General features: G+C 49.1%; 1 protein-coding gene across 4 annotated transcripts in view; it reads left to right on the forward strand.

Annotated features, from left to right (window-relative positions):
* The window catches only part of LOC308572012 (phosphatidylinositol 4,5-bisphosphate 3-kinase catalytic subunit alpha isoform-like), a 36,946-nt gene that overhangs the window by 10,267 nt on the left and 6,118 nt on the right, over window positions 1-20,561 (forward strand). For 3 of the 4 annotated variants that reach the window (XM_081167763.1, XM_081167762.1, XM_081167764.1), the window contains 15 exons: window positions 5-90; window positions 416-521; window positions 1,722-1,874; window positions 3,773-3,907; window positions 4,915-5,039; window positions 5,953-6,034; window positions 6,816-6,980; window positions 8,099-8,202; window positions 9,484-9,655; window positions 11,844-11,950; window positions 12,120-12,241; window positions 15,137-15,215; window positions 16,438-16,608; window positions 18,753-18,870; window positions 19,337-19,488. In XM_081167763.1, the coding sequence (XP_081023889.1) occupies window positions 5-90; window positions 416-521; window positions 1,722-1,874; window positions 3,773-3,907; window positions 4,915-5,039; window positions 5,953-6,034; window positions 6,816-6,980; window positions 8,099-8,202; window positions 9,484-9,655; window positions 11,844-11,950; window positions 12,120-12,241; window positions 15,137-15,215; window positions 16,438-16,608; window positions 18,753-18,870; window positions 19,337-19,488 (1,877 nt within the window). The remainder of the gene's footprint in view (window positions 1-4; window positions 91-415; window positions 522-1,721; window positions 1,875-3,772; window positions 3,908-4,914; window positions 5,040-5,952; window positions 6,035-6,815; window positions 6,981-8,098; window positions 8,203-9,483; window positions 9,656-11,843; window positions 11,951-12,119; window positions 12,242-15,136; window positions 15,216-16,437; window positions 16,609-18,752; window positions 18,871-19,336; window positions 19,489-20,561) is intronic. The other variant, XM_081167765.1, reaches the window with a different exon arrangement.

Below are 20,561 nucleotides of genomic sequence, written 5' to 3' on the forward strand. Positions count from 1 at the left end.
CCAGATCTACGTCCGGACGGGGATTTTCCACGGCGGGGAGCCCCTTTGCGACAACGTCAACACGCAGCGCGTTCCGTGTTCCAACCCTCGGTAACTGTGGCATAACTAACGGGGAGCTGCCTTATACTGACCCAGGGCGTTGGGGGTCCACCTCACTCAGAACGGCCTTCATTGAGATCTGTGGCTTTCAGAATTTCAGGCGGGGGGGTCTTTCCCAACCCTGCCTAGAGAGGCCATTGAGGATTCGACCTGGGACCCCTTTTTGCATGCAAAGCTTAAACTGCCCTTCTCTGGTGGGGGAAGGAGAAAAGTATGGGGACGAGGGGATCCGGCGCCATGAAGAGGGTGGCGGGGGTGAGTTTCCTCTGCAGCCCCCCTGTACTGACACCCCACTCCCCCTCTCCCTCACTGCCAGGTGGAACGAGTGGCTGTCCTACGACATCTATCTCACCGACTTGCCCCGGGCTGCCCGACTCTGCGTTTCCATCTGCTCAGTGAAAGGCCGGAAAGGGGCCAAGGAGGTGAGCCGGGATTTGGGATTTCCCCGTGGTTTAATTCAAGGGTCAGCTGAGACCTGTAGAAAGCTGGTTCGTCCTGAGTCACAGCATTAGTCCATTCAGCTCAATACAGTGGTACCTCGGGTTAAGTACTTAATTCGTTCCGGAGGTCCGTCATTAACCTGAAACTGTTCTTAACCTGAAGCACCACTTTAGCTAATGGGGCCTCCCGCTGCTGCCGCGCCGCAGGAGCACGATTTCTGTTCTCAACCTGAAGCAAAGTTCTTAACCTGAAGCACTATTTCCGGGTTAGCGGAGTCTGTAGCCTGAAGCGTATGTAACCTGAAGCGTATGTAACCCAAGGTACCACTGTATTAAATACAACAATGACAGGCAGCGGCTCTCCAGGGTTTCAGGCATTCATCTCTCAGCCCTGCCTGGGACTGAACCTGGGACCCTGCGAACCAGGTGCTCTCCCACTGAGCTGTGGCCCTGCCTTAATCCTTGAATGTGTAAAAAGGTGGTGAAGAAGAGAGCACAGCCGAGGATGTGCACAAGCCCTAGGCCATGGGTAGGCAAACTAAGGCCTGGGGGCTGGATCCGGCCCAATTGCCTTCTCAATCCGGCCTGCGGACGGTCCGGGAATCAGCATGTTTTTACATGAGTAGAATGTGTCCTTTTATTTAAAATGCATCTCTGGGTTATTTGTGGGGCATAGGAATTTGTTCATTCCCCCCAAAAAGTATAGTCTGGCCCCCACAAGGTCTGAGGGACAGTGGACCGCCCCCCTGCTGAAAATGTTTGCTGATCCCTGCGGGCCTAGGCCTTCCTCCAAACTGCAGCTACAGGTTAGGGGTCAGGCGGTTTCAGGAGCCCCAGCACCTCTTTTCTTTTGGGGAAATTAAGTTCAGCCTGCAAACCAAGACACCTGGATTGTCTGTGATGGGGAATCTTGGGAAGGGCAAGGTCTTCAACCGGCTGGTTGGGACACATGACAGAGTTCCGGCCCGATTCAAGGTGGGTCGCAGCAGCAGCCCTCCTGCCGTGCAAATAAATGTTTTTTTAAAAGTAAGAAGTGGTTCTCCAAATACATGTTTGGGTTAAAGGTGGGTCCCCAGTCTAAAAAAGACTGCTGTTTGAGGGTCCGCTAGCTTAAGGGACGGAGGCACTCCTTCTGCGCTCTGACTCAGCCCCCCATGGTCTCTCTGCCCCCTTGCCTAACAGGAGCACTGCCCCCTGGCCTGGGGCAACGTCAACCTCTTTGATTACAAAGACACGCTGGTGGCTGGGAAAATGGCTCTGAACCTTTGGCCCGTTCCCCATGGCCTGGAGGATTTGCTGAACCCCATTGGAGTGGGGGGCTCCAACCCTAATAAAGTGAGTCTGCTAGTCAGCTTTGCAATACTGTTGTTGTTGTTGTTTTGTTACTGCATTGCTTTTTGTCCAAGTTAGGTTTTATTACTGTTTGTAGCCAGGGGCCATTACAATATGGACATAAAACACATATGTGCAAAACACACATAACCAATCCAATTAGAGTACAAATAAGCTGGATTTAAAATGCTCCATTGGGTTAAAAGCTTCCCTTAACATGTAGCCCTGATCTGAGTGAGAAAGGCCTCTCTCTATCTTTTTTGCTGCTAGTGCAAATAAAGTGGCCTTTAACTAATGCCTGTTTCTGCATCAGCCTGCAGCCACCTTATCTTAAAACCATCTGGTTGGCCTTCCAAGAAAGTCTGAAAAGGGAGAATAAAGGCTTGTCCCGCTTTTTCCAGGCACAAGTCCACGCTTAAAAGCTTTGTGTCTGAGCGTTTTGGGGTTTCTTTTGCCCTTTCAAAAACCCACTCTTTAGCGCTCAATCGGAACAATAGTCAATTTGTGTTTTCCATGGATCGTCGTTGGCTCCGACTAAGCTTTAAAGGGTGGGTTTTCTCAGGGAAAGCTCTGGGGCAGAAAATAGGTGCTCAGACAAGGAGCTTTAAAGCACAGACCATGCCTGGAAAGAGCAGAGGAAGTGTGGATAAGCTCTAAACATAACCCTTGGCGGATTTATAAATAATAATATAAGATATAGTGCACCACATCTGAAATATACTCTGAGTCGAGAGTGGATTTCATGCTCTTTATTCATCTCATAGTGGTGAGGAGGAATGAAACTCCCCTCAAAGTATCCGCTTTATCTACAGTGGGGCCTCGCAAGACGAAATTAATTAGTTCCGCGAGTTTTTTTGTCTAGCGAATTTTTCGTCTTGCGAAGCACGGTGTCGGAAAAGTTTTGGAAAAGCTTCAAAAATCACCAAAAACCTCAAAAAAGGCTACCACACCGCGTTCTATGAGTTGCTCCTCGAAGTCAAGTCGCAACTGTATTAACGGTGTTAAGAAAAAGGAAACAAACTTGCAAGACGTTTTCGTCTTGCGAAGCAAGCCCATAGGGAAAATCGCCTTGCGAAGCAGCTCAAAAACCGCAAAACCCTTTTGTCTAGCGAGTTTTTCGTCTTGCGAGGCATTCGTCTTGCGGGGCACCACTGTACATTATTTACACAATGGGCCCCACGTGATTGGCTAATTCCGGAATTCTCCTGTAGGCCAATCAGGTTGTGGATTCACTTCCACCTGGAGCCGGATTGGGTGGCTCCTGCAGACCAATCATACTGCTGCATTGTTCTAGGACCAATCAGACTGCTGCATTTTGGATCCTATTCAACTCAGTACATAACAACATCTTTAATTTGTTCTCCAAAAGAGTACATATGTGTGCAGAAACATTCCTTTACTAGCTTCTTATAAAACCTGCTATCCAAAGTTATCTCAGGGCATCTTTTTTTTTCTGCATTCACAACGACTTGTGCTCATCATGGTGTCAGGGCAATTATACACAAACTCGCTTTCAATACCATTTGCTCCCGCAAAAGGTTTCCGAGTTAATGAACACCTTCATTGCCAATTGGCACAGGTCCCCCCGTAACTTCCTGCTAAAATCCTGCAACTTTTCATCCTGGAAACATGAAAGAGGACCCTGTACTTGCCCTACATCTGTAAGATTCAGGACAGATAAAAGAAGGCCTTCACGCAGCCCATAGTTAAAAGTATGGAGGCACCGGAGGCAGCCATGGCCACCAACTTGGATGGCCTTAGAGAAGGCTTTTGGTTTTCCCTTTGGGGCAGCTGCGTGGCCACTGAGAGAACAGGATGCTGGGCTATGGGCCTGATCCTGCGGGCTATTCTTAGGTTCTTACACACCTGCGACCTTATCGCCTTTGCTTTCCCCTCCGTAGGAGACCCCGTGCCTTGAGCTGGAATTCACTTGGTACAGCCACACCGTCAAATTTGCTGATGCCACCGAGATAGAGGAGCACGCCAACTGGGCCATGTCCCGGGAGCTTGGGCTCAACTACTGTATGGTGGGACTGGTAAGAGACCCAACTCCATCGTAGGACTTTGCTGCGTGAAGCAGAGGCGTCTGTTGGGGAGGAGAAGCGGCTCTCGTGGGCAGAAAGAAAGGGGCGTCTGGCTTACTCAGACAGGTCTTCCTGTTCCACTGCACTCACTTTCCTAGGCTTGGGGTGAGAAGACAAGGCAATGCCACAGGACACAATTGAGCGCCGTCTGAATGTTGTTGGACTACAACTCCCATCAGCCACAGTCTAGGGCTGATGGGAGTTGTAGTCCTCAGCATCCAGAACAGTGGGCAGTAGTGCCCCTTGGGGGGGTGTTACTTAGGCACTAGGAGGCACGTGGGCAGCAGGAGGGCGCTGAAGGTGGAAATGACTACAGGGTCTGAAAAGCTGGTATCGCCGGATCCAGCTCATCCATTTTGCTGAATTAATTAAGCTACATGTTTTTAACTGGATTTTGAATAAATGTGCAATTCATTGTTACTGTTTTGAATTTTACGGTGTCACACTCATCCTTAGGAGGTTGTGCAAACTGCAATACTGAATAGTGCCTTTTGTAGGGTAGAGGGCAAGGGGGATGAGCTTTTATAGGGCCAAGGCTAGTTTGGAAACCACTGGTCTGGAGGGCACCAGGTTGGGGAAGGCTGGGAAACACATTAAGGCTTCTTCTTCTTCTTGTCAGATAAAAAAAAAAACAATGCTGCAAGAGAAACGAGAAAAGTTCCCTCGTTTCCATAGTGAAACCTTTCCTAGTCAAGAGAGTAGATCTATATATATTTAGCTGAAGCGCCTGGCAGGGAAACCAAATGTAGGACACATGGATACAAGGCCTCGGTTTTGCAGCTCGGTTTGTTAACTTGCCAGGGATTGTTCCGCTGCATAGGAAGCATCTCTGAGGCTACACATCTCTGATCTGGGAAGGGCTGGCCGGCCAAGTGATAGAGGGAGGGATGGGAAGGAGCCAAACTGCAGGTTCTGAACTGGGGTGATAACCTTCTTCTTCTGTTGCCTTCTTTGTCCAGAGCAACCGCCTGGCCCGGGACAGCTCCCTGGATGAGAGTGAGCTGGAGCAGCTGAGAAGCATCTGCAACCGAGACCCCCTTTCGGAGATCACGGAGCAAGAGAAGGACTTCCTGTGGCGACACCGGTGGGTGGGCGCCGGGGATCCTGGGTGATCTCTGTAGCGGGAGAGGGCCTCCTGCCAGATTTCTCCACCTCCCTGCTAGATGAGATTTGCACATTCAAAGGGAGGGGTGACTTATTTGTTTAATCAAAGAATAAATGACACTGGACTATCTTAAGGCAATGGGTGCCCGCCTCTGATGAAGAGAGCACAGCAGAGGTTATATTTTCTGAGAATCCTCCAGAAAAACAATCTCTCAAAGGAGCTGTTGATGGCATTTTACCATTGTACTGTGGAGAGTGTATTAACATGGTCTGTGTGTGTGGTTTGGGAGCTGCACGGTCAGGGGAAAAACAACGCTGTCCAGGGTTGTAAAGACTGCGGAGAGAATAACTGGGTGCCCTAAGAAAGCTGCAGAGATAGCGCAGGATAGTGCGCACCCCAGAAATGATCTCTTCCAGCTTCTGCCTTCTGGAAGAAGGTCCAGGGTTATAAAGACCAGGATTAGCTGCCTGAGAAACAGTTTCTACGCAAATGCAATTCTGGTTCTAAACGCAGCATAAGGAGTCTCTATAGTATATTGTATTTTAAAATGGGGTTTCAGAGTTTTTAGTGGTTTTTGAATGTTTTATGTAGATTTTCAATTTCATTGTTCTGTATGGGACAAGGACAATAAAGATATCGTATATCGTAAAGGCAGGCCGGCATTAAGACTGCACCTGTTAGCAGAATTAGTTCCAGTGGGTTAGCGCAGCAGATGGGATATGGGGCTGGACTCCTGGGTTTGTGAGCGGTGAGAACAGGAGGTCTGGGTCCTGTCTATCCCTCAGGGGTTCTTTAGCTGTGATTCCTCTACTGCAGGGGGGTTGGACTAAATGACCCTTTAGCCCCCTTCTGACTCTACAGACCTATGATTCTTTCCCCCCCCCCCTTCCAGGCACTACTGTGTCAACATCCCGGAGACCCTCCCTAAATTACTGCTGTCTGTCAAGTGGAATTCGCGGGACGAGGTGGCTCAGGTGAGACTAAGAGCTTTCTTGGGTGTCTTGTCAGAGACACGCTCCACCTTCCCCCTCAAAGCTCCTGGCTGGGATTGGATAATAATAATAATAATAATAATAATAATAATAATAATAATAATAATAATTTGTTTACCGTATTTTTCGCTCTATAACACGCAACAGACCATAACACGCACGTAGTTTTTAGAGGAGGAAAGCAAGAAAAAAAATATTCTAAACGAAATAGTGGATATATGATTTTTGTGGTTCATGCTGTGGCCACAGTCATGTGATCTGACAGTGAGTTTGGAGTAGCCCAATGCAAAAATCCTGAGGATCCATGTGGATCCATGCTTTGTAACCACGGAGGAGGGAAGGAAGGGGAACCATGGATCCTCTGCTCACGACTGCAGCAGATCCCCCCGCCACCCGCAGGCATTCGCTCCATAACATGCACAGACATTTCCCCTGACTTTCTAGGAGGAAAAAAGTGAGTGTTATGGTGCAAAAAATACGGTATGCCCCGCCCATCTGGCTGGGTTTCCCCAGCCACTCTGGGCGGCTTCCAACAAAACACTAAAATACAATAACCTATTAAGCATTAAAAGCTTCCCTAAACATGCCTTCAGATGTCTTCTAAAAGTTTGGTAGTTGTTTTTCTCTTTGACATCTGGTGGGAGAGCATTCCACATGGCAGGTGCCACCACCGAGAAGGCCCTCTGCCTGGTTCCCTGTGATGATTTCCTGCAAATCATTTCCCTTGTAATTCCCAACCTGCCTCTTCCTTCTCCCTCCGCAGATGTACTGCCTCCTCCGGGAATGGCCGCTGATTAAACCTGAGCTCTCCATGGAACTCCTCGACTGCAATTTCCCAGATCCGGTGGTGAGGGAGTTTGCTCTGAAATGCCTTGTGAAGGGCCTCACGGACGACAAGCTTTCCCAGTATCTCATCCAGCTGGTGCAGGTAACCATCTCTGGTGTTATTGACTGTTATGTACTATGTTGAATAGGATCCGAAAGGCAGCAGTCTGATTGGTCCTAGAACAATAGGGTCCAGAATGCAGCAGTCTGATTGGTCCTAGAACAATAGGGTCCAGAATGCAGCAGTCTGATTGGTCCTAGAACAATAGGATTTAGAATGCAGCAGTCTGATTGGTCCTGGAACAATAGGGTCCAGAATGCAGCAGTCTGATTGGTCCTAGAACAATAGGATTTAGAATGCAGCAGTCTGATTGGTCCTAGAACAATAGGATTCAAAATGCAGCAGTCTGATTGGTCCTAGAACAATAGGGTCCAGAATGCAGCAGTCTGATTGGTCCTAGAACAATAGGATTTAGAATGCAGCAGTCTGATTGGTCCTGGAACAATAGGATTCAGAATGCAGCAGTCTGATTGGTCCTAGAACAATAGGATTTAGAATGCAGCAGTCTGATTGGTCCTAGAACAATAGGATCCAGAATGCAGCAGTCTGATTGGTTCTAGAACAATAGGATTCAGAATGCAGCAGTCTGATTGGTCCTCAGGAGCCACCCAATCCAGCTCCAGGTAGAAGTGAATCCACAACCTGATTGGCCTACAGGTGAATCCCGGAATTAGCCAATCACGTGGGGCCCATTGTGTAAATAATGTATATAAAGCAGACATTCTGGGGGAACTTCTATTCCGCCTCACCACTATGAGCTGAATAAAGAGCATGAAATCCACTCTCAACTCCAAGTATATTTCATTGACCATGGTTGGCTTTTTAAAATTATTATTCTATTCCTCGTAAGTTCGCCTTGAATGCATGCTAAACAGAAAGAGGGACATGAGTTGATAAACTCAATTAGACTTTGCCAACCTTGTGCCCTCTAGGCGCTTTGGACCGCAATTCCCACCAGCCCTAGCTAGCATGGCCGTGCAGAGATACAACAATGGGGATTTTTGCCTCTTGTGCGCTTTTTATCCTGGCAGGACCAACACGGCGACAGGGCAAGCTGCACTCCTTCCGTGGCTCTTTCTCTTTTGCATGGCACGGCACCCACAAGCTAGAAATAAGCACACACACACACCCTTTGACACCTTTGACTCTCCCCCTTGAAGGTTCTCAAGTACGAGCAATACCTGGACAACCCCTTGGCTCGCTTCCTGACCATGAAAGCCCTGACCAACCAGCGGATTGGACATTTTTACTTCTGGCATCTCAAGTAAGTGTCAGGGTGAAAGATGTGGAACTGATGGGTGTGGTGGGGATAATAGAAGCGGAGCTGAGCAGGAAGTTTGCAAGTGTATAGGTCGGCCCTCAGGACTTGGGGCAGGACCTTTGTCTACGCTGCGTACACACCATGCATTTAAAGCATCAAAACAATGCAACGCGCTGCGACATTTCATCGCAGCTCCCACTTGTGCGCTGTCACCGTTATCGTCACCATCGCCAGCTCATTTGCACGCCTGCTGCTTTTCCGTGTTAGAGCCCTGCTCAGAGCAGCTCACAGCAACGTGCAGAATAAACGTTAGCAACATTTCGAGATGCTGTGTTAATGGTTTCAAAGCAGAATGCAGTTTAAACAAGAATCATAGAATCATAGAGTTGGAATAGACCAAAAGGGCCATCGAGTCCAACCCCCTGCCAAGAAGGAAACAGTCGCACTAATATCAATCAATAGGGCAAAGAGACATTGAAGCAATGCCTACCAATAAAATAAAAAAATTAAATCGCAGCAGCAACAATATCCAAGGCAGGTGGAGACACTTGTCCTTGATGGTTCCAGCAGAATCCCCAGTAGCAATGTGCTGTAGGAGGGTACTGTAGTTCCACTGAGCTACTATCCCTCCCCAGTCCTAGAAACATATAATAGTAATAATAATAATTAATAGTAATAATAATATATTTATAGCCTGCCCATCTGGCTGGGTTTCCCCAGCCACTCTGGGCGGCTTCCAACGGAATATTAAAATACAATAACCTATTAAACATTAAAAGCTTCCCTAAAGAGGGCTGCCTTCAGATGTCTTCTAAAAGTAGTTGTTTTTCTCTTTGACATCTGATGGGAGGGCGTTCCACAGGGCGGGCGCCACCACCGAGAAGGCCCTCTGCCTGGTTCCCTGTAACTTCACTTCTCGCAGGGAGGGAACCGCCAGAAGGCCCTTGGCGCTGGACCTCAATGTCCGGGCTGAACGATGGGGGTGGAGACGCTCCTTCAGATATACTGGGCCTTTGAGGCCATTTAGGGCTTTCAAGGTCAGCACCAAGACTTTGAATTGTGCTCGGAAACGTACATAGAATTGTATGGTTGTCCAACCCCCTGCAGTGCTGGAACCACAACTAAATATTCCATGGCTGGTGGTCATCCAAGGAAAGAGAGCCTTGCAAGGGAGTCCCGTTTCAGTGCGACGGTCCCAGGAATCAAGCTGTTGTGGGTCTTTCAGAATGGGCTGGGTTGGGGGTAATGGGCTCTGAGGAGTCGGAACTTTGTTGCCTCCCGCAGGTCAGAGATGCACAGCAAGCCCGTCTCCCAGCGCTTTGGGCTGATGCTGGAGGCCTTTTGCCGGGGCTGCGGGATGTACCTCAAGCACCTGAACAGGCAGGTGGAGGCCATGGAGAAACTCATCAACCTCACTGACATCCTCAAGCAGGAGAAGAAAGACGAGACGCAGAAGGTACCTGCCTTGGACCCCCAAGTTCCCCTCCAAGCCGCGCTGCTGCTCATTGCCTCCACAACGAGAAAGCCAAATAGAGCCCAACGCACACACTCATTCAGAGGGGTTAAGTCCAGGGCTTGCGTTCTGGGGGAGAAGGTGGAGGAGGGGGGGTGCAATGAAATCTACAAACCTCACGCCCCACTTTTGGCCAAATAACCCTGCTCCACCTGCCTGTAGCCTTCTAAAAACTGCCTAAAGAGGCTGTCACAAAAGCCTCGGAGGGCGTCCTAAAAGCGCCCTCTGCTTCCCTGCTGTAACTCAAGCCCTGGGCCAGACCGCTCTCCTCTGTTCTGAGCATAGCTGTCAACGTTTCCCTTTTTTAAAGGGAAATTCCCTTGTTCCGAATAGGATTCCTTGCAAGAAAAGGGAAACGTTGACAGCTATGATCCTGAGTAGGCAAACCAAGGAGAAAACCCCAGGACTCAAAAGAAACCAGGAAATCTTAAACCGCAACAATATTTGTGGCACCTTGAAAGTTTTAACAAATTTCATTACAGCCATAAACTTTATTGGGCTTCGTCCATGAAAGGTTATGCTGTAATACTGCTGTAATGATACACCGATGTTGGAAGATTCAGGGCAGAGCAAGGAAAAGGCCTTCCTGCAGCACGTAGTTAAACTATGGAGATTGCAGGACAGGAGAATTGCTTGTGTTCTCAGGTCCTGCTAATAATAATAATAATAATTATTATTATTATTATTTATACCCCGCCCTCCCTGGCCAAAACCGGGCTCAGAGCGGCTAACATCAAGTATATAACACATTAAGATAAAATCAGGCAATTAATTAAAATACATCCTAAAATCAGAATAAAATCCAATCAGATGGCAACCCACAGATTAGGGTTGGGAACCTTAAATGCTTAAATGTAGAGCTAAGTCTTCCCTTTTCACTTGCTGCACACAATCCTCCCTAAGGGGCGCAGGTTAGAAAAGGGCGGGTGTGTGTGTGTGTGTGTGTGTGGCGATTGTACCACAGCAGGCCCAATAGGAACCTCATGAACACAGCTGTCTTCCTGCCACCATCCTGGGTTTCTGCTGGAGCAGAACTGTGGAGAAGGGCCAAAAAGGTATTTGTTCCATCAACAAAACATAAACACATAACACACCGTATTTTTCGCTCCATAAGACGCACCTGACCATAAGACGCACCTAGTTTTTAGAGGGGGAATGCAAGGGAAAAAAATATTATTTAAAGGGAGCGCTGAGCAGAGCATGTATGCATCCCATCACTGACGGGCTGCCCTTCTCCCTCCTTGGGGAAAAGCCCCCAAGCTCCGCACACAGGCTCTGCGCGGCTCTTTAAAGGGAGCGCGGCTCTTGGGGGCTTTTGCAGGAGGTGGGGGAAGGGACAGAGCCATGCGCTCTGTCCCTTCCCCCACCTCCCGCAAGAGCCGCGTGCTCTTTAAAGGGAGCGCAGCTCTTGGGGGCAGCGATCCCTCTTGCTGTCCTGGCTTATGGGATAGCTGCACGCAGCCTCTCCCGGGCAGTGGGATGAAGGCTCCCCCAAGAGCCGCGCTCCCTTTAAAGAGCGCATGGAGCATGTGTGCGGCTCTTGGGGGCTTTCCCCGAGGAGGGCGAAGGGCAGCCTTCTCCTCCTCAGGGAAAAGCCCCCAAGAGCCACATACACGCTCCACGCGGCTCTTTAAAGGGAGCGCTGACAGAGCCTCCTGCCTGCGTTCGCTCCATAAGACGCACACACATTTCCCCTTACTTTTTAGGAGGGGGAAAGTGTGTCTTATAGAGCGAAAAATACGGTACTATTGCTGTAGAAAAGTGCCCATACCGATTGTGGGTTTCCCATTGGGGCATCTGGGTGGCCCCTGTGAGAAACAGGACGCTGGAGTAGACGGGCCATAGACCTCATCCAGCAGGGCTGTTTTCATGTTCTAAAGTCTTCAAGGTGCTGCAAGATCCATTTTTGCTGCAGCAGATTAACCCAGCTCCCCGTTTAAGAAAGCTCGGCTGTGGTTAATTTTCCAAACGGAAGAGGTTCTGGGGCTCAGGCCTGCGTGGAAGCAGACCCACTTCCCGTTGTGTGTGAGTGGCTGGGCTTAACTGCAGCTGTGTATGGAGATGCTTTGCAGAAGCTCAGGGGCTCTTTCTCTTCCTCTCTCTGTCCCCACTCTCCTCTCCTCCTCCCAAGATGCAGATGAAGTTCCTGGTGGAGCAGATGAGGAGGCCAGATTACATGGAGGCGCTTCAGGGCTTCATCTGTCCCCTCAACCCTGTGCACCAACTGGGCAACCTCCGGTGAGACCAAGGGGAAGGTTTTGGCCATTTAAAGCAGCGGGGGTTGGGAAGGAGGGGGCAGGAAAGGGACCCGGACTCCTGGGTCCCCTGGAAGAGGGCTGGTGGCAGGGGAACAGCTCAAAGCAGCCTCCGAGCACACAGCTGGGACCAGATGTTCCCTCTTCTCCAGGTTGGACGAGTGCCGGATCATGTCTTCGGCCAAGCGCCCCTTGTGGCTCAACTGGGAGAATCCCGACATCATGTCCGAGCTGCTCTTCACGAACCACGAGATCATTTTTAAAAATGGAGATGGTGAGTGCGAAGGGAGCTCAGGGGTGGATGAGGGGGAGAGAGAAGAGCCGGGAGCATTGCTTGCAGCAGAGGGGTGGGGAACCCTTTTCATCCCGAGGGCCACACCTCCCAAGGGCCACATGCAAGTTGTGGACGGGGCCAGAGGCAAAAGTGGGTGGAGCAATCAATGTAAATTTTACCTTCATACCATGGTCTTGTTTCTACACAAACTCACCCACCCCTCTCTATCCTCCATCCAGGCAACCCAGACGCATTGCTAGAGTTCAGTGTCACATCCAGCCAGGCAGAAATTGTTGTTGTTGTTTAGTCGTTTAGTCGTGTCCGCCTCTTCGTGACCCCCTGGACCAGAGCACGCCAGGCCCTCCTGTCTTCCACTGCCTCCCACAGTTTGGTCAAACTCATGCTGGTAGCTTCGAGAACACTATCCAACCATCTCGTCCTCTGTCGTCCCCTTCTTGTGCCCTTCATCTTTCCCAACATCAGGGTCTTTTCCAGGGAGTCTTCTCTTCTCATGAGGTGGCCAAAGTCTTGGAGCCTCAGCTTCAGGATCTGTCCTTCCAGTGAGCACTCAGGGCTGATTTCCTTCAGAATGGATCGGTTGGATCTTCTTGCAGTCCATGGGACTCTCAAGAGTCTCCTCCAGCACCAGAATTCAAAAGCATCCATTCTTCGGCCATCAGCCTTCTTGATGGTCCAGCTCTCACTTCCACACATCACTACTGGGACAACCATAGCTTTAACTATACGGACCTTTGTTGGCAAGGTGATGCCTCTGCTTTTTAAGATGCTGTCTAGGTTTGCCATCGCCTTCCTCCCAAGGAGCAGGCGTCTTTTAATTTCGTGACTGCTGTCACCATCTGCAGCAATCATGGAGCCCAAGAAAGTAAAATCTCTCACTGCCTCCATTTCTTCCCCTTCTATTTGCCAGGAGGTGATGGGACCAGTGGCCATGATCTTCGTTTTTTTGATGTTGAGCTTCAGACCATATTTTGCGCTCTCCTCTTTCACCCTCATTAAAAGCTTCTTTAATTCCTCCTCACTTTCTGCTATCAAGGTTGTGTCATCTGCATATCTGAGGTTGTTGATAGTTTTCCTGCAATCTTAATTCCAGCCTGGGATTCATCCAGCCCAGCCTTTCCAGGCAGAAATACTTGGGGGCAAACAAGGAGCAATGAGGGAGTTGGGAGAGGGCAGATAAGAGTGGTTTGGAGGGCCACATTCAGCCCTTAGGCCCAAGGTTCCTGAACTCCTTTGCTCCTTCAGATTGCACCCATTCAGTTATCCCCCAGAGGGGCTTGTATGGAGCATGATGGGAAAATCCATTATTGGATGTGATTCCACTGCCCACAACATCTTGCAGCCAGGCATTTAGGCAGATATTTTCTCCATCTGTTTATATATCCTTAAAAAAACCCCAAACCATCAGGTAACACCCAGTGGCAGAGAGTTACTTCCAGTGCAAGTTTTGGCATTTTATTTATTTCATACATTTATACGCGGTTTGATGCCAAAACAGTCTTTAAGCAGTTTGCAAACTGTATAGAAAACCGTCGACGAAACTGGAAAACTACAGTAATAACGAGAACAATAAAATCCCCACAAAGCAAAAAGCACTTTTTTTTTTTTTTGGAGGGAAGACTCTTAAGAGTCAGGGATCCGTTCCCTCGTCACACGCCTTTCTTTCTTGCCAAGGGCCAGCCCAGACAGCCATCTGACTCTCACCCAGGTTGCTACCTCCTACCCAAGACTCTCACCCACCCAAGGAAACACCCCTCTGTGGTACTGCTTCCCAAGCTTCGCCAAGCTCAAAAATAACACTCAAAATTGATATACACAAATATACATATACCGTATTTTCCGCTCCATAAGATGCACTTTTTTCTTCCTAAAAAGTAAGGGGAAGTGTCTCTGTGTCTTATGGAGCGAATGCGTGGTCCCTGGAGCCGAATTGCCCAGGGGCAAAAAGCAGATCATGCTTTTTTTTTTGAAAGAGGGAAGTGGGTGTTGAAAGGAATCAGCTGATCGGAAAGCGATCGGGGAGGGAGATAAGGGACGCTAGAGATAAAGGAGGCTGCCTGGGAGGGGGGAGGTAAAAGCCCAAGGATCCTCAGGATTTTTGCATTGGGTCACCCCAAATTCACCATCAGATCACATAGCATGTCCATGGCTATAGCCTGCACCACAAAAATCATACATCCACTGTTTCGTTCAGAATATTTTTTTCCTTGTTTTCCTCCTCTAAAAACTAGGTGCATCTTATGGTCAGGTGCGTCTTATGGAGCGAAAAATACGGTACAGTGGTGCCTCGCAAGACGAAATTAATCCGTTCTGCGAGTCTCTTCGTCTCGCAGTTTTTTCGTCTTGCGAAGCACGGCTATTAGCGGCTTAGCGGCTATTAACGGCTTAGCAGCTTAGGGGCTTTAAGAAAAAGGAAACAAACTCGCAAGAACTCGCAAGACGTTTCGTCTTGCGAAGCAAGCCCATAGGGAAATTCGTCTTGCGGAACGACTCAAAAAACGGAAAACTCTTTCGTCTTGCGCGTTTTTCGTCTTGCGAGGCATTCGTCTTGCGAGGTACCACTGTACATAATATACACAAAAATAAGAACCTAACTTGAAGTGGGGTGGGACGTTCTCAGCCTTGCTTCCACCCCAAAGGATTCTATTTTGTGTCTTGTCGTGTCCCTTTGTTCCCTTCTGGAGTTTCCCATTCCATTTTAAGGAAGAGACACACTAGGACCCATGATTTCCTCTCTCTTCTCGGCTATTTTTTCTCCCTGCATCAGCACCGAATCTCACACCCACACACCCAGCCTCTCAGCCCATCAGGGGACAACTCACTCCTGACCACTCCAGTCCCCTCTTTATTTTAATCATCTCTTCTGTAATTCCCCAGACCTCCGGCAAGATATGTTGACTCTGCAGATCATCCGGATCATGGAGAGCATGTGGCAGAACCAAGGACTGGATCTCAGGTAGCGTTAAGGCATCGTGTCGTGGGGTGGGACTTTTGCCTGCTCTTTCATCCTCCTTTGACCTTTGCTTTGAAAACAAGTGAACTCTCTTTTGCTGGAGAACACACACACTGCCCCAAGTCCAGAAGTGTCTAGGTGTGTTCCAGAAGTGCTGTTTTCTTTTCTTTTCTTTTATAAATATTTATTAAAGTTTCAGAAAAAGGAATTGCATTAAAGCAAAAAATACAAGAATAAAAGACAAAAATTAAAATACAAGAAAAATACGGAATAAGTACACAGATAAAAAAAGAAATATAAAAAAATCAACCTTTCCATATCTTACATTCATATCCTTGTTTCCCTGACCTCCTCATACCTCCCTTTTTTGTATTCCAATTCATTTAATTAATTCAGCAATTTCTTTCCCTCCTTATTATCCTGATCTTTGATCTTAATATATTATAACATTAATTTTTTACCTATTTAAAAATCCAATTTTCCATATTCTTTTATATCATTACAGCTATAAACCACTTAGCTTCATTCAAACATCATTCTAACACTCATTAATTTTGCAATACTTCTGTAAATAGTCTTTAAATTTCTTCCAATCTTCCAGAAGTGCTGTTTTCAGAGGCGAGGTTGCAGACTTTTCATGGGTTGGTTTTAAATAAAGTCGGGGTGCCAGACTATAAACAGCTGCACCCTCCCTGCCACCAAGAAGGCGTCCAGCGAGAAATCCTTATCAAAACAGCAACCATTGGGGCTGTGGGCGGGTATGAAATAATCCCCGTCGCGGGGATTCGAACTGCCGACCTTCTGATCGGCAAGCCCTCGGCTCTGTGGTTTAACCCACAGCGCCACCTGCGTCCCTTAGAGGTAGGCTGTCCCTAAACCTGGAGGCTCCATTTAGACTTTCTGACCTTCCATGACTACAGTGGTACCTCGGGTTAAGAACTTAATTCGTTCCGGAGGTCCGTTCTTAACCTGAAACTGTTCTTAACCTGAAGCACCACTTTAGCTAATGGGGCCTCCTGCTGCCACCGCGCCGCCGGAGCACGATTTCTGTTCTCATCCTGAAGCAAAGTTCTTAACCCGAGGTACTATATCTGGGTTAGCAGAGTCTGTAACCTGAAGCATCTGTAACCTGAAGCGTCTGTAACCCGAGGTACCACTGTATGCCTAATCCCCTGTTTCCCCCCAAGCCTTCTCAGTCTTCTGTCTTCCTCCCGGTCCTTTGCAGGATGCTGCCCTACGGCTGCCTCTCCATCGGGGACTGCGTGGGACTCATTGAAGTGGTGAAGAGCTCCCACACCATCATGCAGATCCAGTGCAAGGGCGGCCTCAAGGGGGCGCTGCAGTTCAACAGCAACGCTCTGCACCACTGGCTGAAGGACAAGAACAAGGGAGAGGGGTCCGTGACTATTATGTACTCCATTCCTTCCCTCCCCTCACCATGGGGTCCCAGGGTGGGTTGCAGCCATTTTGTAAGATGCAGCACTAAACTCAGTTCCAAGCAGACGACGGCCACTTTTTAAAGCGGGTCCTAAAACTATGCGTCTCTTGCATGCTGAAGGCCTGGGCAAAATGGTGCGTCCTCAGCAGACGAGGAAAGCTGCCCAGCGAAGGTGCCAGGCGCCTCTCTGTGGGGAGGGAGTTCCACAGCCGAGGGCTCACCACAGAGAATGCCTGGCTGTAGCTGCATTCCAGAGCACCTGCTTGGCATGCAGAAGGTGTGGGCATCTCCAGGTAGGACTGAGAGAGGCTCCCCTTTCTGAAACTCTGGAGAGCCGCTGCTGCCAGTCAGGGTGGACAATATTGAGGTAGGTGGACCCCAGTGATATACCGTATTTTTTGCTCTACAGGATGCACTTTTCCCCCTCCAAAAATGAAGGCAAAATGTGTGTACGTCCTATGGAGCGAATGCAGGCTTTCGCTGAATCCTGGAGAGCGAGAGGGGTCAGTGCGCACCGACCCCTCTCGCTCTCTGGGCTTCAGGAAGCTCTCCGCAAGCCTTCGGAGCGCGGCGGGAGTTCCCGCTGGGCTCCGAAGGCTTGCAGATAGCAGCGTGCAGCCCGGGGAACTCCAGGACCTGTGAGCAACCTTGCCGCTGCTCCCAGACCTGTTCTGGAGGCTGGGGTCGGGGGAAGCTCGGGCTTCCCCTGCCCCAGCCCCGTGGCTAAAAACGAAGCCCGCTCGCTGTCTTGGCTTCTGCCAAAGCCACGCACAGCCTCTCCTGGCTGGAGAGGTTGCGCGTGGCTAAAGAGGAAGCCAAGACAGCCAGCGGGATGGATCCCGCTAGCTGTCTTGAATCATAGAATCATAGAGTTGGAAGAGACCACAAGGGCCATTGAGTCCAACCCCCTGCCAAGCAGGAAACACCATCAGAGCACTCCTGACATCTGGTTGTCAAGCCTCTGCTTAAAGACCTCCAAAGCAGGAGACTCCACCACACTCCTGGGCAGCAAATTCCACTGTCAAACAGCTCTTACTGTCAGGAAGTTCTTCCTAATGTTTAGGTGGAATCTTCTTTCTTGTAGTTTGGATCCATTGCTCCGTGTCCGCTTCTCTGGAGCAGCAGAAAACAACCTTTCTCCCTCCTCTATGTGACATCCTTTTATATCTTTGAACATGGCTATCATATCACCCCTTAACCTCCTCTTCTCCAGGCTAAACATGCCCAGCTCCCTTAGCCGTTCCTCATAAGGCATCGTTTCCAGGCCTTGGACCATTTTGGTTGCCCTCCTCTGGACACGTTCCAGTTGGTCAGTCTTGGCTTCTTTGCTCTTTGGGGCGGGGAAAAAAAATTCTCCCCCCTTTATTTCCCCCCTAAAAACTAGGTGCGCCCTATGGTCTGGTGCACCCTATGGAGTGAAAAATATGGTAGTATAAATGGACCCCAATGGCACAGTATAAAGGCAGCTTCCTTCATTCTGGGCCAAAAATTATGAGGGTGGTAGAACTACCAAGAGACTGAGAGGGTCTGCAGGGAAGGAGGGGGGGTCACTTTGGGCTTTAAACGTGAACACCAGGAATTGGACCTAGAAGCAAAACAGCAACCAGCAGGGTGGCGGCAGCGGCCAGTTGTGGGTCAGGAAGAAGTGGGGGCTTTTGTGGCTCTTGCTCCCCCTCCAGGAAGGGAAGGGAAGGACTGGGATGTTTGATACAGGTCTCTCTATGGCGCAGGACAAGGTTGCCAACGTTCCAGGTGTGGGGAGAATTTGCTAAAAGGGCTCTGGGATCCACGAGGGGCATGAGGCATGGATACCAGAGGAGTGGTGGGGTCTGCTGCTGCAGAGACTGGGGTGAGGTGATGAGGAAGAAGGGATGCCGTAGCTCATAGCTTCTGCACACAGAAGGTTGTAGGTTCAATCCCTGGCATCTCCGCATAGGGCTGGGAAGGATTCCCTGGAGAGCCACAGCTGCCAATCAGGGTAGACAACACTGAACCAGACAGACCAATGGTTTTACTCGGTGTAAGGCGGCTTCCCATGCTGCTAATCCTGGTGTGTTCAGCAAGGCCCTTCGTGCTAACATTTCCCTCCTTCCTGGATCCAGCTATGACGCTGCCATTGACCTCTTCACGCGTTCCTGCGCCGGTTACTGCGTCGCCACCTTCATCCTGGGCATCGGGGACCGCCACAACAGCAACATCATGGTCAAGGACGATGGGCAGGTGAGTGGTTTTCTCTACTCGCTGCGAGAAGCCAAGTTACAGGGAACCAGGCAGAAGGCCTTCTCAGTGGTGGCGCCCGCCCTGCAGAACGCCCTTCCACCAGATGTCAAAGAGAAAAAAAACTACCAGACTTTAAGAAGACATCTGAAGGCAGTTTAGGGAAGCTTTTAATCTTTAATAGACTGCTGTATTTGAATATTCTGTTGGAAGCCGCCCAGAGTGGCTGGGGAAACCCAGCCAGGTGGGCAGGGTATTATTATTATTATTAATAATAATAATAATTACACAAATGTGCGCACTTCCCTCCCACCCACGGCCTTCGTCCCAGGAAAACAAGCAACAGTGAAAAATTCCTCCCGTTCTTTCTTTCTTTCTTTCTTTCTTTCTTTCTTTCTTTCTCTCTCTCTCTCTCTCTCTCTCTCTCTCTCTCTCTCTCTCTCTCTCACCTCGCTGCCTTCCCCACCAGCTGTTCCACATTGACTTTGGCCATTTCCTCGACCACAAGAAGAAGAAGTTTGGCTACAAGCGGGAGCGAGTCCCCTTCGTCCTCACGCAGGACTTCCTCATCGTCATCAGCAAAGGGGTGCAGGAGTGTACCAAGACCAAAGAGTTCGAGAGGTAAGAGATGGGCACCCTTCAGCCACACGTCTCCTTTTTTTTTTTGGTTAAATCATTTTTTATTAATTTTCCAATAAAAAACATCCAATTAACATATCAAATCATAATCCAATTAAAATAAAGAACTAAAAAAGACCAAATTATCATCCAAATTAGAATTATTAATTTTTCGGGACTTCCCATAGTCTGGACCTTAAAGCAGAGCTCCACATCTCAATCCTGCCTCTCCTCGTTGTTTCCATATTCCCACATCTCGATTTTAATGCTTTAAAGTTCTCCGTTTCTGGCTCTTCGATTCTCAATCATGTCAGATGCCATATAACCTTTCATCCATCGAGTACAGCTTTCTTTGTATGGTCACACGTCTCCTGATAACTTGCTGGGAAACCCTTCACTTCCCCACCACCCGAAAACAACACAAACTAGGCCTCCTTCGCCCACAGCATCACTCGAAATTTCGGAATCTGGCTTCCCCACACTCCCTTCCCCCAAACTCCCTCCCCCAAATTGTTTGTTGTTTAGTCGTGTCCGACTCTTCGTGACCCCGTGGACCAGAGCACGCCAGGCACGCCTGTCTTCCTCCCCCAATTACACCCCCCTTCTGCAGTGTTCAGCTGTGTACAGGAGCCACATACACAAACACACACCATGAACTGGGACTTCACACTTCAAATGACACACCCACCCGCCTTTGTAGCAAACACTGGTTTTCCTCCCCAGTTTGCTCCTCCCTTCTACTTTCCCCCTTGCACACTTATGCACTTGATCTGAGAACGCAAGAGCCTGGCTGCTGGATCAGGCCCAAGCATCCTGTTTTTGCAGTGGCCAGCCAGATTCTCCAACGGCTTGTGATTCCTAGAGCTATCCTGCCTCTGACCACGGAGGGAGAAGATAGCCCTTGTGGTTAACAGCACAGATGAATGAATGAATTTTATTACAGTGGTGCCTCGCAAGACGAAAAGAATCCGTTCTGTGATTCTCTTTGTCTAGCGGTTTTTTCGTCTTGCGAAGCAAGCCCATTGACGGATTAGCGGATTAGCGCTATTAGCGGCTTTTAGCGGCTTATATGCTGA

This window comes from Podarcis bocagei (assembly GCF_964188305.1).
Source record: "Podarcis bocagei genome assembly, chromosome: 13".
Classification (NCBI taxonomy): Eukaryota; Metazoa; Chordata; class Lepidosauria; order Squamata; family Lacertidae; genus Podarcis; species Podarcis bocagei.